This window comes from Erythrolamprus reginae, chromosome 3, assembly GCF_031021105.1.
Source record: "Erythrolamprus reginae isolate rEryReg1 chromosome 3, rEryReg1.hap1, whole genome shotgun sequence".
In the NCBI taxonomy this organism is placed as follows: domain Eukaryota; kingdom Metazoa; phylum Chordata; class Lepidosauria; order Squamata; family Dipsadidae; genus Erythrolamprus; species Erythrolamprus reginae.
This window is the reverse complement of record NC_091952.1, coordinates 76982943-77000424: the sequence shown is the minus strand read 5'-3', so window position 1 is coordinate 77000424 and position 17482 is coordinate 76982943. Positions and strand designations below refer to the sequence as shown.

The 17482-nt window shown below is 41.6% G+C and overlaps 1 protein-coding gene across 1 annotated transcript in view; it reads right to left on the bottom strand.

The window, feature by feature from the left end:
- Positions 1-881: 881 nt before the first annotated feature.
- The window catches only part of PODN (podocan), a 34652-nt gene continuing 18051 nt past the window's right edge, over positions 882-17482 (bottom strand). The window contains exons 7-10 of the mRNA XM_070745879.1: positions 15866-15981; positions 14037-14694; positions 5152-5300; positions 882-3181 (exon numbers count right to left, since the gene is read on the bottom strand). Of these exons, the coding sequence (XP_070601980.1) occupies positions 3031-3181; positions 5152-5300; positions 14037-14694; positions 15866-15981 (1074 nt within the window). The 3' untranslated portion in view covers positions 882-3030. The remainder of the gene's footprint in view (positions 3182-5151; positions 5301-14036; positions 14695-15865; positions 15982-17482) is intronic.

Sequence of the window (17482 nt, the reverse complement as noted above, 5' to 3'; positions counted from 1 at the left end):
CTTACAGCCCTAACAAGATGCTAACAATCTTCCCAGCTCTTACCTTGCAGGTTAGGACTGGTGTTGGGGCTGGTCTTTGGGCGTCACGTGAATTTCATTGTATGGGTATACTGTGTATATACATGCAATGACAATAAAGTATTTATTTTATTTATTTTTCATTGTTACTCTCTCTGAAGAATGTTTTTCCAGCCCTAAGTCTTTGCAGGCTTTTTTTCAATGCTCTACTTGCTCCCAATAAGTCTTTTCCAGCCCTAATGAGATGCTGATGGTTTCCCCAGCTTGCTGGCTCTTTCATTCTGCATGAGGTTCTGCCGACCCTCCCAGACATCATTATTTGGATTCTTTTACCCTCTGTACATGCACAGAACACTTTGTGCATGCGCTGAGGGTAAAAGAACCAAAATGGCAGCATCCGGGCGGATGGGCAGACTCTCACGCTGTCTTTACTACCAGCTGTCTGATGATTGACAGGCATGAGAGAACCAGGAGCATTTTATCCCTGGATTCTTTGCTTGCAATAAAACAGTATATCTAGCAGTGTCTAAACTTCTGTTAGTTAATTTTTGAATATGAGGCCAAGCTTCTATAAAAAATCAAGTTAAATTTAATACTTGATGACTTTCAGATTCATATGTCCTTAGCAAAGAACCTCACAGGCATCTTTAACCTTAGATTGTCTACAGCCGACCTTTCCCCATTTCTAAGAGGTCTGTAAGGGGCGTGCGTAAGCGCACCACTGTGCCTATTGTCCCTGTCCCATTGTCCTCTTTTATGTTACTTTTTACTTGCGTTGTGTTTTTGCAATTACTACTATCCTATACATTTATTTACAAATGAATAAATAAAAAATAAATAAAAAACAAAACATACAAAATAAATTTGACAAATCACTCCAAACGTAAACTTTAATTTTCACAAAACAGAATAAGTTTGTATTTTAAGTCTTCAGATAGAGTTTTATTTCTGGCTTTAGGAATGGGTATAATTTTTTTTTAAATGGGATCCAGCCATGATAGAATTTCTTTTTAAAAATCCAAATATATACATACTGAGCAACTGCCCCAAGTTGCTGTGCTGGCTGTAGTGCCACTTAAGGGCTGAGACGCCGCACACTGGACTTACAATGAAGCTACAGGACATGTACTCCCATTTTACATGGATGAGTATAGCTGTTTGATGAAATGGATTGACTCAGTAACCTTGGATTGGGCTAGTGGTGGGTTGCTACCGGTTTGGACCGATTTGCATGAACCAGTGGCGGAAATTTGGCCAGCTTGCCACACCTTCAAACCGGTTCTCCGGTCACCGCTGCTGGAAAGCAGGTGGCAACAAATCCTCTTTGCGTGCACAAAGGCTTCTGTGCATGCACAGAGAGTCAGTAGCCAGATAAAATGTGTGCCCACACTTTTGATGTTGCACACACACTTCCAAATTGGTAGGGAAGTTAAAAGAAACCCACCCCTGGATTGGGCTTTTAACTCTACAAAATCTACCTTTTGTTAACAAATAAAAATGGGGAGAGGTGGTTTTCTTTAAGTAAACAAAAGCCAGCTTTTGTAAATTCTCACAACATCACAACGACCCAAGAAACACTTTTTTTAAAAAAGTACAAGTAATAAGACTGGAAGAGGGTCACCCACTGTTCTGATATTAACAGGCTGTCTTGACTGTGCTTGGCAAAGGATTAGAAAGACTGAATACTTTCGTAAGATTTGTTGCACTTCCTCTTAAGTGCTTTGTATCTTTATGGACCATCAAGACGAATCAGACTGAGACAGATAGACAGTCCAAAGGGACATTCCATTTTGCTGAATTGGTTCCTGATGAATATGAAATCAAAATGTTATTTATGTAATCATTTATCCCACTCTGGAATTTATTTGGCCATTTGCTCACTAGTGACTTGTAGCCTTTTATTAATGATTTGTTGCTCCAGCAATGCTATAAATCTGTAGGGAGGAAATAGTTCGTTTTACTTTTATCATAGTCCCCACTATCAGTGGCTCCCATTCAAAATGCAATCTGCCAAACAAGAGTTTCAGGCTGCAGATAGGAATCAGACACTTGAAAGCTGACCGTGCTGGTAATATGTTTAAATTTTATAGATCTACTCAGTGACTCAGAGTGAATAATACTTTGAAATGCACATAGCCAAAATAATTCATATATTTCACCATTTTACAGCTAAAGCTATGGTCAATGTGGCTTTGTGGATGACAATGATTGCAATTTCTCTTGCCTTAACTAAGGTGGCAGGTGGTAAGTCGTGCAGTATTTTAATTTAGCAGTATAGAAAGGTCCACTGCTTGTCTGTTTCTGAAGTTCTGCCATTGATACGATTCTTTTAAAATGTTCTAAAAACTTTCATTGGCCTTTAGCAATTTTCATCCTGGGCCCACAATGAGAGGGTGATGTCACCAGATTTTTCAGAGGGATAAGGAATTATTTTTCCTACTGTATAAGAATGAAGAAAAATTACTATTGTGCAGGACTGACGAGAGGGTGGAGTGAGATTAATTCTCTGTTACATCTAATTTCATTTCTTTGTTTGCTGATTTTAAGTGAGAACCTCCATGCTGAGGCATTCTCCATTCCAATACATTCAGATGAAAAAAAAAAACCCAAACAATTTTGTCTTCTTATCAATTAAATATGATATATCTGAGTCACAAAATCCAGAACCTATCAGTGCAGAATGACCCTTCGTTGTGATAATGGCTGTTTTATAATAGCTGTGATACTGCTGGCCAATACGGATATACAGTGATCATCACTTGTTCATCTGTGGTGCTACCAATTATAATGATGTAGAATTGTGAACTATATGATTATTTACTAACTTAGCCATTGAAGGGGTGGGGCTGTAAAGAACTTTGTTTTTGTGGGTTGAGTAAATGAGATCATTTGCGTGGGCTGAGTAAATGAGATAATTTATGTGTGTCCTTAGAAAAGCGTTTAACTTAATCTTCAACCGTGTAATATGCCTGGGTCAGCAAAGATTTGTTTTCAGGTAAACGACACTTCTCGTTAATCCTCTTCCTCCATTTCCTCCTCTGAGTGATCTTCATTTTTCAAGGGGTCACTGAATTCAAAATTTCCTTCAATGTCCAGCACTTGAAGATGCTTCAGTCTTTGGAAGGTGCTCTCTTTCACTGCACTGAATGCAATCTTGTTAAACCTTGAAATTTAAAGGAAAGAAAAGGAATAGAATTACCTCCCAGTACTTTATTACAATGTCCTTTCTTGTCCTATAAACACTATACTAAGAGGATACCATAAAATGACTTTTTGTAAAGAAAAGGGTTAATCCATTTTCTTCTCACATTTCAGATTTTGGTTTCATCTCCACCCACTTGTTGTGGTTAGCTCTGGCCCAGCTCCTGCCCCAAGGAATGTGGAGGTGGAGGTGGGTGAGACATCCACATGCCGCAGGCCTGTTTTGCTCCTGATGGAATCTGCCAATGAAGCCTCCTCTGGCCAAGGAAGCATGAGTGACAGGGAAGAGGGGAGTTTGGCAGACAGCCCAGGAGGAGATCAATCATCTGTATCATCCCTGGATTCTGAACAAGAATTAATGACACATCCACTCATGCGTAGAGTGATGCATAGGAGACAACAACTGAAGGATTATTACAAGAGAAAATGAGGCCACCTGTGGTTGGGTGGGGCTCCAGTAATTAGGGCTGCTGCTATAAATAGCAGCGTGTGGGTTTCGCTGTTGTGAAAGTGTATCTGATCCCAGTTCTTCAGGAATCGTGTGTTGCTGTTTTCTGGACTTTGTTTGTTGATTTTTCATGCCTTTGAAATCAAAGCAGAGCAACGTGTGTGTGTGTGTGTGTGTGTGTGTCTCACTTCGTTGGAAGAAGAAGGGGTGTGAAGTTTCTTCACAGCTGCTGGCTAAGTAGTTAATGACTGCTTAAGGGAAATTGTACAGACTACCCGGTTGTTTTGGGATGAATGCTCTTTGCAATACAAAAAGAGTGCTTAGTTTATTTTGAATTTTGTGATAAAGAACATTGTTTTGAATTTTCAAACGTGTGTGTGTCTGAAATTTGTATCCTTGAATTTTCGGGAGGCTCCTACCAGAGAGCCCGGCAGAACACCACCCAACCTCTCTTCATTCTTACAATTGATGGTTTACAATTTTGGGAGATTTCTATGTGCGTAAAGGTAGAAAGATCTGGATTACAGGTAGTTCTCAGCTTACGATCACAATTGAACCCAAAATTTCAGTTGCTAAGTGAACGTTTGTAAAGTGAATTTTGTCCCATTTTTAAATCTTTCTTGAAAAGAGTTGTTAAATGAATCACTGAGCTTCTTAAGTGAATCTGACTTCCCCATTGGCTTTGCTTGCCAGAAAGTCACCAAATATGACCATATGAACCCAGGACACTGCAACTGTCATAAATATGAGTCATTTGACAAGTGTCTGAATTTTGATCGTGTGACTACAGGGATTTTTCGCAATGCTGTGGAAAAACAGTCATAAGTCACTTTTTTCAGTGAGGTTGTAACTTCAAATGGTCACTAAATGAACTGGTGTAGGTTGAGGATTATCTATACAGTGGTACTTCTATTTACGAATTTAATTCGTTCCGTGACCAGGTTCTTAAGTAGAAAAGTTTGTAAGAAGAAGCAATTTTTCCCATAGGAATCAATGTAAAAGCAAATAATACAGGCAACTGGGGAAACCACAGGGAGGATAGAGGCCCTGTTTCCTCCAAGGAGATTCCTAGAGAGGCCCCACAGAGGTTCTCCCCACCTTTTCCAGCCCTGTTTCCTCCCAAGAGATTCCTAGAGAGGCCCCACAGAGGCTTCTCCCTGCTTTTTCCGGTTACAGTTTTGGAGGCTCAGGTTTGTAAGTGGAAAATGGTACTTGAGAAGAGGCAAAAAAATCTTGAACACCCAGTTCTTATCTAGAAAAGTTCGTAAGTAGAGGCGTTCTTAGGTAGAGGTACCACTGTATTGTATCTGACAAGGATTTATTAGGACAACAAATGCACAATTCCTTGTCCATAAACAATTAGCGTTGATAATGAAACATGCTTGAAGTAGAGTATAGAGTTCATACATAAAGAAAAATGTATTTTTTACATTTGTAAAGCCATTAATATTTTCTTCTGAGAGTCTTTTTTCCTGGCTACCCACCTGAGATAAATTCCTTTAATATTGGGGGTGGAATCAAAGGCATTTTCTGGCACAATGCTGATCTTATTGCTCTGGAGATACAGATACTCTAGAGTTTCCGGTAAACCAGATGGAATCGAAGTCAGATGATTGGCAGCCATGTCCAATACCTCGAAAAAGATCCACAAGAGAACAATTTAAATAACTAACAAAAGTCATTCTGATTTACTTGAAAAGAGTAAATTACTATAAATTCCACATTCTATAATTCATTCAGAACTCCACAGCATGGAGATCAATCTGCCCCCTCTGACAATGGAGAAGTTGGCTTAAGGAATTTAGTATTCCAACGTCCAGAATTCCATTCTTAGTATTCCAACTTCCATAATTAATTCTAATCAAATGAATTCTAAGAGCAACCTGGTGTGTTTGTAGTAGGGGAGATACTTTTCTGTCTTCTAATAAATCTTCTAATAAATCTTTTCTATTAGTGCCTCCCCCTCTTGCAGCCCTGCCTGGTGAAGGCCTAATTTTCTGTGTTTGCTGCCTCTTTTTTGTGGGTTCTTTAAATTTCTCCTCTTCCTTATCCTGACTATGGGGTTTATTCACATCTGCTGTGAGAACTTTAGTGTGAGTGACTGTAGCCTGTCGTTGAGCCTGCAGAAAAACAGCCATATCCTTCTTCGTTGTCTCTACATCATGTTGAATGGTTATCAGTTGCTCAAATATTGAAACAACTGTTTGCGCTGTGAGTAGGCATTGTTTTGCCATAAACTCTGTTGTGTTCTCCCACGGTAAGCTCTACACATTCTGAATTAGTTTGTTTCTTGCTCTTTTTTGTACGTGCTAGATTTACTCCACACACCAGTGAGATACCCACAATACTGTAATGGGTTGCTACCCAGTATGCGCCACACACAGCATTCTGGTAACAAAAATGGAACTGCCAGTTCTCATCTTTTCCCAGTAAATCCAATATTATTACCTTTGTCATTATATTTCTCATCCTCTCTCCTTCAGAGTCACGCAGACATGCTATCACTTTCGATATTCCACGTTCATTTGTCTGTTCTGTAGTGTTACATTTAACTTTCTTTTGTTCATTGACTTCTTTCATCCTGGTCAGCTAACATATTATCAAGAGGAATCCCAGTTCTTTCACATATACAGTGGTACCTCTACTTAAGAATGCCTCTACTTAAGAACTTTTCTTGATAACAACCAGGTGTTCAAGATTTTTTTGCCTCTTCTTAAGAACTATTTTCTACTTAAGAACCTGAGTCCGGAAATTTTTTTCCAGAAAATTTGAAAGCGGCACGAAGGTCTGGCCAATTTCCTGCCATTCCCCCTTTAATCCTGGCCATTTCGGGCTTTTCTGGGCTGCCAGAGGAGCCTTTCAGTGGCACTTAAGGAGGCTTTGGCAGCCCAGAATGAATGAAGCATTTTCCTTTCTCTGGGCGCTTGGAGAAGGAATAAACCTCTGTCAGTGCTGGAGAAAAGAAATGCTCCCTTCGCTCTGGGCAGCGACTGTCCTCCTCTTCTTCTTCCTCCTCCTCCCACCCAAATTCTGAGCTTTTATTTATTTCCTAATGGGTTTGCACACATTATTTGCTTTTACATTGATTCCTATGGGAAAAATTGCTTCTGCTTACAAACTTTTCTATTTAAGAACTTGGTCGTGGAACGAATTAAGTTCTTAAGTAGAGGTACCACTGTATTTTGAAACACAGCTATGGAAATGAGCTGAATCTGGATGTAAGGTGAGCTGTACCCTTCCTTTCCTTTGGGATTGGGGTTGACTTCTATTTTCTGCCTTCTGGTTTTGCTTGCTCCAGACTTATCCTGGTGACTTGACAAACTGAATGGCATTAGCATAATATCTGGGGCTAATTCCACTCACATAAACAGGACGGAGGGACAATCAGGCTTCCGATTGCTTACTGTCACTGCTTAGTTGTCCATGGCTCTTGACTGAAGTTCAATATTCTAGATACTTTCACACAACTATGAAAGAATTAGACATCTCATACTAGTTGAAACCACAGGTGAAATGCTCCCAGTTCACTTGTGCCTGTTGGTCGACGGAGAACTGGTCATGAAGGGAGCGCCTGTCATGAAAGGAGCACAAGGCTCTGCCCAATCACCAGGACATCAACATTTGGGTTCTTTTAACCCTCTGCCCATGCACAGAATGCTTTGCACATGCACAGAAAGTAAAAGAACCCCAAATGACGGTGTCTGGGCAGGTGGGTGGAACCTCACGTTCCCTTTGTTGTGTTTGTTTTAAAATATTCGCAGAAAATCTGCGATTGGTTAAGACGCGGCTATTCAGAAAAAAAGCCGCGAAAGTTAAATGTGTGTCAGTTGGTAAAAGCCCGCGTTAAAAAGAGTATAAAAGGGCAACGGGTTAGCCGTTGCCCTCATTCCGGCGATTCTACCGTTCCAGTGTTTGTATTCTCTCTTGTCATGAATAAAACAGTTTGATTTAAGACTACCGGAGTCCAGACTTTTCAGTGGCGACGAGGAGGTCGAACTCCCGCTGACGCAGCCATGAACTCGGCCATGGCTCCACCGCCGCCCGTATTCAACTCCGAGACGGAAGCTTGGACCTCGTATATGTCCAAATTTACATTTTTCTTGAAAGCGAGCAATCTACATGACGCCGATGACGAGAGGAAGAAAGCTATATTCCTCGCTTATTGCGGCACAGAAGTCTACAGCCTAGCCTCTACACTCGTTGACCCAGACACCCTGGAAACCGTCGCATGGTCAACTCTACAAGCAAAACTTGCCGCCCATTATCAGCCGACGACTCCTGTCCGCGTATACCGCCATCAATTCGCTCAGATGAGGCAAGCGGACGGAGAATCCACCAACGATTTTATAACTCGCCTACGCGCACTCCTCCCGAAGTGCAAATACAAGGATCCAGAGGAACAGCTCATGGACCGCCTTATTTTCGGTCTAACCAATATCACGCTCCAGAAGAAATATTTAGTTGATGAGGATGCCTCTCTCCAAGACATTCTTAAGGCAGCAAAAGCCTCCGAGGTATCTGAAACATCTGTTGCCGAAATTAAACGCGCAACCTCAACCGTTCATCACATTCCTGATGAATCACCTTGGCACGCCTGCCCTTCTGATGAAAAACACTCAGAATCCGCTACTCCAGACGACACCTGTCTCCAAATCCGAAGAGCCTTCGACCACGACGCCAAAGAAGCCTCCCGTGCAGACAGATGTGCCGGCTGCAACGGAAACCACCCTCGTTTTCGCTGCCATTTCAAGGACGCCTACTGCCGCCGTTGCCAGCGCCGCGGCCACATCGCCGAAGTCTGCCGCGCCGCCAACCCAACTCCAGCAACTCAACAAAACCAACGACCCTATTTTGCACCGAGGAATCGACGACCACCGTTTTCGCGCAACGTTTCCCGCCCGGCTGACAACTCGCCCTCTTCTAACCAACGAGGTAAATCCCCTTCTTCCGTAAACTGCAATTTTCCCGCTGCGGAAAACAAGCTATTTGTTTCTCTTTTCCTCAACGGCCACCCCTGCCAAATGGAATTAGACACCGGGTCCAGACATTCCATAATGCCTTGGGAAAAACTTAAATTATATTTACCTCGTGTTAAACAAACTGACTTGCAACCGTGGGAACCGGGTTTGAGTGACTTTCAGGGCCATTCAATTCCAGTGTTAGGATGCTTAAATGTTCCTATTGCGTTTAAAAAATTTCAAGGGTTTTTACCTCTGTTAGTAGTTGACGGTCCTAAACACTCATTACTGGGACTTCGTTGGTTACAACCTTTAGGTATTGAAATTTCAGGGGTTAACAATATATGTGACTCTTTTGACCCAAATGATTTATTGAAAGAATTTCCCGAAGTTTTCTCTAGCACTCTGGGTAAATATACAGGCAGCCCCATTTCGTTTAATTTGGACCCAAATATTTCGCCCATCCGATTAAAGCCCCGCAGAATCCCCATTCCACTTTTGCCTAAAGTGGATGAACAATTGGACAAATTAATAGCTCAGGGCATTTTAGTTCCCACTGACCACGCTAAATGGGAAACTCCTATTGTAACGCCCGTTAAGCCGGATGGCTCTATTAGAATTTGCGCAGATTATAAAGCCACGATTAATAAAGCGCTACAGCATAATGCCTATCCAATCCCAGTAGTGCAACAACTCTTGCACACCTTAGGAAATGGGTCCATCTTCGCGAAGTTGGACCTGGCACAGGCATATCAACAGCTCACCGTAGATCAAGACACCTCTGAAGCCCAGACAATCGTAACTCATAGGGGTGCCTTTAAATGCACCCGGCTCCAGTTTGGAGTCTCTACCGCCCCAGGTATCTTTCAGGGTTTGATGGAACGCATTTTAAATAATATTCCTGGGGTCGTTCCATATTTCGACGACGTATTAATATCTGCCACATCCAAATCTGAGTTATGGGACAGAATCAGGCGCGTTTTGACCAAATTTAAAGAAACAGGACTCCATTTGAAAGCAGACAAATGTTCTTGGGCTGTGCCCAAAGTTGAATTCTTGGGGTTTACAATAGATCGTTTTGGGATTCACCCCACAAATGACAAAGTTGATGCCATAAGAAATGCCCCCACCCCTTCAGATAAGACAGAATTACAAGCATTCCTAGGACTCCTTAACTTTTATTCCGTCTTTCTTAAACAGAAAGCGACGGTGGCAGAACCGCTTCATAACCTCCTAAAGAAAGACTCTGCCTGGACGTGGGGACCAAAAGAACAAGCCGCTTTCCAAGCAGTAAAAAATTTACTTTCCTCCAATAGTGTCCTAGTGCAATATAATGTAGCTATGCCCTTATCCCTAACCTGCGACGCTTCACCGTTCGGCATAGGAGCCGTCCTCAGCCATAATTTTCCGGACGGCACAGAAGCCCCAATAGCCTATTATTCTAAAACTCTTTCGGCAGCTGAAAGGAATTACTCCCAGCTCGACAAGGAGGCGTTAGCCCTTGTCGCTGGAGTTAAACGTTTTCATTATTACCTTTGCGGTCGGCCCTTTACGTTAATCACCGACCATAAACCGCTTTTAGGCATTTTGGCGGGAAACAAACAAACTCCCGCCTTTCTTTCTCCTCGCATGACTCGCTGGACTATTTTTCTAGCCGCTTACAATTATACATTAATCCACAGGGGGGGGAAAGACATAGGAAATGCTGATGCATTAAGCAGGTGCCCCCAAACAGAATTAGTCAATGATCCAGCCCCTGCCTCAAGCGTTTTATTAATTGAATCTAGTAAACAAACGTTATTAACAGCAACAGAAATAGCCAATCAGACACAAGCAGATCCAATTTTGAAATTTATTAAACAATGGATATTAAAGGGATGGCCAATTGAACAACAACCAAACCAATTTCAACCTTTTAAGAATAGACAGCTTGAATTAAATGTGTTAAAAGATTGTATATTGTGGGGAGACAGGGTTGTTATTCCAAAAGCCTTACAGAAGCAAGCATTGCAGTTATTGCATATAGGTCACCCAGGAATAGTCAAAATGAAAACTATTGCCAGAAGTCATTTATGGTGGCCAGGGTTGGACAAGGACATAGAGTCATGGGTGGGTGGTTGTATACCCTGCCAGAGAACAAGACCCAACCCACCAAAAGTTACACCATCAGAGTGGCCAACACCAAGAGGGCCCTGGTCTAGAATACATATTGACTTTGCAGGACCAATCAGGGGCCAATCCTTTTTACTGGTTGTGGATGCATACTCCAAGTGGCTGGAAATTGAACTCATGGCATCCACAACTACTAGTGCAACTATAAAGGCATTAAGAAAAATGTTTGCCACACATGGTATTCCAGATACTTTAGTATCTGACAACGGGCCTCAGTTAACAGCCCGTCAAATGGAACTATTTCTTGCAGACCAGGGCATAAAACATGTGCTCACTCCACCTCATTTTGCCCAAGCTAATGGGCAAGCAGAACGAATGGTTAGAACCACAAAGGAAGCATTGAACAAAGCACCACTAGGAGATTGGCAACAACAAATTGATGAATTTTTAACCATTCAGCATATTACGCCGTCAGCGTCAACAAACAAAAGCCCGGCAGAACTTTTAATGGGCAGAAACCTTCGTTCTAAATTAGACAGAATTCACCCAAATTACCAGAATGACCAAAAAGAAATAAAAATACAAAGTGAGAGACATTTTAACATCGGGGATTTAATTTATGCCAAAGACTATGATTCAAACGATAAATGGAAAGATGGCACAGTATTGGATAAAACAGGTTTAAAAACATACGTTGTAATATTAACAGATGGGCGCAGTTGGCATCGGCATGTCGACCAACTACGCAAAAGAATGAAGACTAACCCAGACATTTTACCTACTGTAGACAAACCAATAGAGGACTTACCAGAACCACCTCGAGACTCCAGCGATGGCTGCTTGTTGCCCCTGGCGGCCGGCGAAGATCAAAATGCATCATCGCAACCAGGCCCGTCAGAGACTAGCCTTAGCGGAGCAACAGAGCCAGCCGTCCAGGCAAGCAGCTCCCAGCAAAATGAACTGCGCAGGTCCCAGAGATCTGTGAAACCACCAATCCGCTTACAGGACTATGTGACGTGGATTAACACGTAATCATGGTCTCAGCCGAAGAGGGAGGGGTGTTGTGTTTGTTTTAAAATATTCGCAGAAAATCTGCGATTGGTTAAGACGCGGCTATTCAGAAAAAAAGCCGCGAAAGTTAAATGTGTGTCAGTTGGTAAAAGCCCGCGTTAAAAAGAGTATAAAAGGGCAACGGGTTAGCCGTTGCCCTCATTCCGGCGATTCTACCGTTCCAGTGTTTGTATTCTCTCTTGTCATGAATAAAACAGTTTGATTTAAGACTACCGGAGTCCAGACTTTTCACCCTTAGCAACCGGTTCTCAGTCAACTGACAGGCACGAGCGAACCGGAAGCATTTCAACCTTGGGTGAAACCATTAGCAACCCAATAGTATAAATAAATCCAGGTTTGAACAACTTGTGGCCAGTGAAGTGCTACCGAAATTTTTACAACCACACTGTGAGCGTGGCTTATGCAGGACGCCCTGCATTTTCTTTCAAAATCTTTCAGTACAAATTGGGTGCTCTGGGGTGGAGCTCCATTTTCGCTACCCCATTGTGTTCCCCCCCCCATCCGGGCAGTAGCCCACCCCTGCTTGCAGCTCTCAAGCTGCCTGTGGCCCAATTTCAAAATTTACAATGAGTGATATGTTCAGATATTTAACAAGTATCTGTCCCTTCCCTACATTTTCCTCAGAAGAGGTTGGGAAAAGGTTTTAGCAGGGGTAGGAGAGATTGAGCAATAATGACTATCATACAATCTCTCTCTCACACACACACAAACACACACACACACACACTCACAAACGCACACTCTTTCTCACATACACACTCTCTCTCACACACACACACACACACACACTCTCTCTCTCTCACACACACACTCACACACACAGAATTTTATTCCAGTCAGCCAAGTATACAGCATCCAAGAGATAACAAGTAGTACTTGATTTATGACCACAATTGAGCCCAAAATTTCTGTTGCTAAGCAAAATATCTAAATGAATTTTGCCCCAGTTTGTAACCTTTCTTGACATAGTTGTTAAGTGAATCACTGCAGTACTTAAGTTAATAACATAGCTGTTAAGTGAAACCAGCTTCTTCATTGACTTTGCAGAAAGTGACGACGCCCAGGTGCATTGCAATTAAAAACATTTTTTCCTAATCAGTAGTGAATCAAAGGCACTATCATAAGGACTTTAAAAATACATAGCAGGGCATGTTAATTCCATTGTTAGAGACAGAACCGCCCCCTCCCTCATACCTCGTTGCAGCCAGTAAGGGCCCACAAAGTCAGCCGTCTCCAGGTCCAAGGCCGCCAAACAATGTCGGTTGGTGGGACCACGGGGAAGAGTATTCTCTGTGGTGGTTCCGACCCTATGGAATCAACTGTCCCCAAAGATCTGCACTATCTCCACCCTACCGGTCTTCTGGAAATCTATTAAGACCTGGCTTTTCCGGCAGGTCTAGAATTAGGATTGACTGTAGCAGGTATGGTTTTTATGACATTAGTGTTTTTTATTGCATTGTTGATTCTATTATTCTATTATATCCCCTTGCTAATAATATTTATGTATGGTATGATTGGGTTGTGTGGTTATTTTAATGATAAGAGTTTTTAGGTAGTGTTTTTAAGTATTGGATTTGTTTATATTGTTCACTATTGTTGTGAGCCGCCCCGAGTCTTCGGAGAGGGGCGGCATACAAATCTAATAAATTATTTATTTATTTATTTGTTTGTTTATTGGATTTGTATGCCGCCCCTCTCCTTAGACTCAGGGCGGCTAACAATAGTGGTAAAAACAACATGCGCCAATCCAATGCTAAAACAGCTAAAAACCCTTATTTTAAAACCAATCATACATACAAACATCATCATCATCATCATCATCATCATTATTATTATTATTATTATTATTATTATTATTAATTGCTTTTTACTGCTGTTGCATTTATGATTGCTGTTAGCCGCTCTGAGCCTGTTTTGGAGTGAGCAGCATATAAATACAATAAATGAATGAACGTCTTCAATTCCTTAATATGCCACCCATCTCAATAGACCGACTAATTTTTTATTCCTTGTTCCCCTGTTACTTGTCCCTACTGCCTATAGTGCTTCAGATTCTATATAAACTAGCATAATTTTTTTTTTCATGTTGTGTGGTTTGCATCATTCTTTCATTTTATATCTATTCTACTTGTGGTTTTCTCAGAAAACGCACCTTAATTTTTCTCCCATAGATCTGCCCCTATGAAATTTATATGCATTTCTAGGTCTAGATCTCTGTCTGTTTGTACCTTAAGACTGGTGAGATCTCTCCATGATGCACTGTGAATTAAATTGTTTTTCAATTTGTTGGCGCTCAGAAACAGCTCCTGTAGGTTTGACATTCCAGAGAGTGTGCCTTTCGGAATGGAACTGATCAAATTCACTTTTAACTTGAGGCTTTGCAAATTTTTGGGGAAGCCATAAGGCATGGTGCGGAGTTTATTGCCAGAAAGATCCAAGGACTTCAGTCGTTTCAATTTACGGAAAGACTCCCGATGAATCTGTGTGCTGGTGATCTTATTGTAGCTCAGGTTGAGTTCCTCCATGAAATAAGTGGTAGCAAAATCCTCCCTGCCAATTTCTGAAATCTGATTGTAGAGAATCATAAGAGTTTTTACTCGCCTGGGCAGCCCAGAGGGGATTTTTTCAAGGAGGTTGTTATATAAATGGACAGTGTGCAATTTCTTCAGACCATGAAAAGCCATTGGATCGATGTCTCGGGCCTTGAGTTTGTTATTGTGAAGCAGAAGATACTCCAGGTTCTTGATTTGGGTCAAGACATCATTTCCAATTGATTTTATTGCATTCTTCTCTAAGTGCAGAAGGACAACGTTTCGAGGCAAACCTGGTGGAATCTGGGAAAGATTATTGCTAGACAAATCCAGGTACTCGAGGCTTGAGAGTTTCCTGGGGGTGGAAAAAAGAATTTCTTTTAAGTGTTTAAGCAGCCAGAGTGTTAGTAGAGGGGAAAGGAATAGGTTTTGCCTCTGTTCCTCGTCACTTTGGCAATTGGGATAACTATATCTGCAACTCTGCCAGACTTTTTTTTTCCATGTGCACATAAAAACTGTTGCTACCTATAACATTTTATGCTTAATAAACGCCAGTTCAAAAATCCACACCTATTGATTGCTCCTTTAAAGCCACACAAACAGGGAGTGGTTAAAAAAAAGTCGACCTGGCAGCCATGACAATGGGATCAAAACGTATGGGTCACACCATAATTGCTTTCAGCTTGAATTTTTTTCACCACACTTTGTAGACACTTGAGGAAGCCTCCTCTTGTAAACTGCAGTTTTAATCTTCTGAAGAACAAGACAAACATTTAACTAAGCTTGTCAAAGACTAAATCTACTCCAGTTTCCAGTTTAGTATCTTAATCAAAGGATGAGACAAAAAAATAAATCAAAGTAATCAATTATGTCTTCGAATCAAATAAAATTTGGTTGCAAAAAAAAGATCTAAGCATAGTACACAAAATTGTCTGCTACAACGTCTTACCTGTCAACAGCTTCTTCAGCTTCAACCACAATAATACATGCGCAAACAATGGATACAAACTCAAGCTAAACTGCTCCAAACGATTTCAGCAACAGTCAACGCCTGGAATGCTTTACCTGACTCTGTTGTTACATCCTCAAAACCTCACAGCTTCAACCTTAAACTATCTACTGTGGACCTCACCCCATTCTTAAGAGGCCCGCAAAGGGGGTGTGCATAAGTGTACCAGCGTGCCTACCGTCCCTATCTTACTGTCCCCATTTATCTGTATTTGCTTCGTTTGTTCATGTTTATGTTCATACTTGCTACCTTGTACTGCTTGACAATAAAAAATAATAAAATGAAAATAAAATAAAATAAAGTAAAGTAAAGTAAAGTAAAGTAAAATAAAATAAAATAAAATAAAATAAATAAATAAATAAATAAAATAAATAAAATAAAATAATAAAACATGTATCTGTAACCCTTTAATAGTTGAGTATGTTTAGAAAAGTCCCATGTTTGTTTGGAACCACACAAAGTGGTCAAACTGCCATTATCCACTAAATGTGCATCTGTTAAAAACTAACAAACTCACCAAAAGGTTTCATTGTCCATCCCATCATTGTTTAATTTATTGTTCTGCAAATATAACTCTCGAAGATCTGACAGCTCATTGAAAGCTCCTACAGGAATCTTCTCCAATTTGTTATTCTGTCCAGAGACAAAGGGAACAAAGTGTGAGCCTCTTCACTGAAACTTCAGTCCTTAGAGTACAAGGGAGATGTTCAAAGGTGGTTGTGGTGACAGGAAGAGGCCACAGAAAAAGCCAAATGTGACCCTTAAGCCTTAAGGCACTGATGGGGAACCATTTTTGGTTTGCGTGCCAAAAGGGAGGGAGCATGGGGGATTGTGCACATGTGTGCTCACATCCATAATTCCATGCATTCTCCCCATGCATGTGTGCATGACCCCCGTCCCCACTCCTCCTGCTTTTCGCTCTTCCCAGGCTTCAGAACTTTTATAGGAGCCTGGAAGGGCAAAAACGGCCTCCCCCCGGAGGTCCTTCAAAGGCAGAAAATGGCTGATTTGCCAACTTCCAGTTGAGCAGCCTTCCCAACTCCTATTTGGGAAATAGACAATTTCTGGCCTCCAGAGGGCCTTGGGCAGGGTGGGTGGGCATTTTTATCCTAGAAAGGCTCTGAAGCCTGGTGAGAACAAAAAACTGGAACTTTCAGTTCAGTTGGAAGTCACCAAACGGAATGTTTCTGGCCGCCCCAGGCTCTTAGAAAGGCTCTGGAACTTGGAGGGAAGCAAAATAATGGGTCTTCTCACCTCTTCTGGAGGTTGAAAAGAGGCTGTTTCACAACTCCCAATGGGCCCAGCCAAAAATCAGCTGGCTGGTGCGTGCATGTGCGCTGGACCCGAGCTTATGTGCCCACCAACATGACTCTGCATGCCACTTATGGCACGTGTGCTATAGATTTGCCATCAAGGCCTTAAGGCAATGTCCCCCACTTGGGTGACCTTCAATAAATGTAAAAAAACAATCTACAGAAATTCCTGCCAGATTTCTAAGTCCGATTCATCTCCTGAGGTTTGTTTGGCATTGTGCTGGTATAGTTTGGCTACTGCCTAGAATGCAACTTTGATGTTACCACTAATTTTTAAAGACTCTATCCGGTGGTTTTCTTTTTTAATTTTTTATAGATTGTTCTTGGGCAGACAATATGATGCATAAATGCAATAGCTAAGCAGTCAATGTACAGTGGTACCTCTACTTAAGAACTTAATTCATTCCGTGACCAGGTACTTAAGTAGAAAAGTTTGTAAGTAGAAACTATTTTTCTCATAGGAATTGATGTAAAAGCAAATAATGTGTGCAAACCCATTAGGAAAGAAATAAAAACTTGGAATTTGGGTGGGAGGAGGAAGAGGAAGAAGAGGAGAAGGATAGTTACTTCTGGAGGAAGAAGGTGAGATGAGAGAAATAAAAAAAATACAAAACTTTAAGGCTTAAAAAAAAAGAGGGACTCTAAGGTGGCAAGGAGGAGCACACGCCTTCCATAAACTCAGTGTGAGGCTGCCTCCCAAACACTGCGCCAGAGAGAGAAACCCAGGCGGGCGAGAGGGGGGAAAGTCCCGCTCCTTTGACCAAAAGGTGGCTGCTGCTGCTGCTACCTGCTTCCTCTTCCTTCCCATGCTGAAGGGCTCT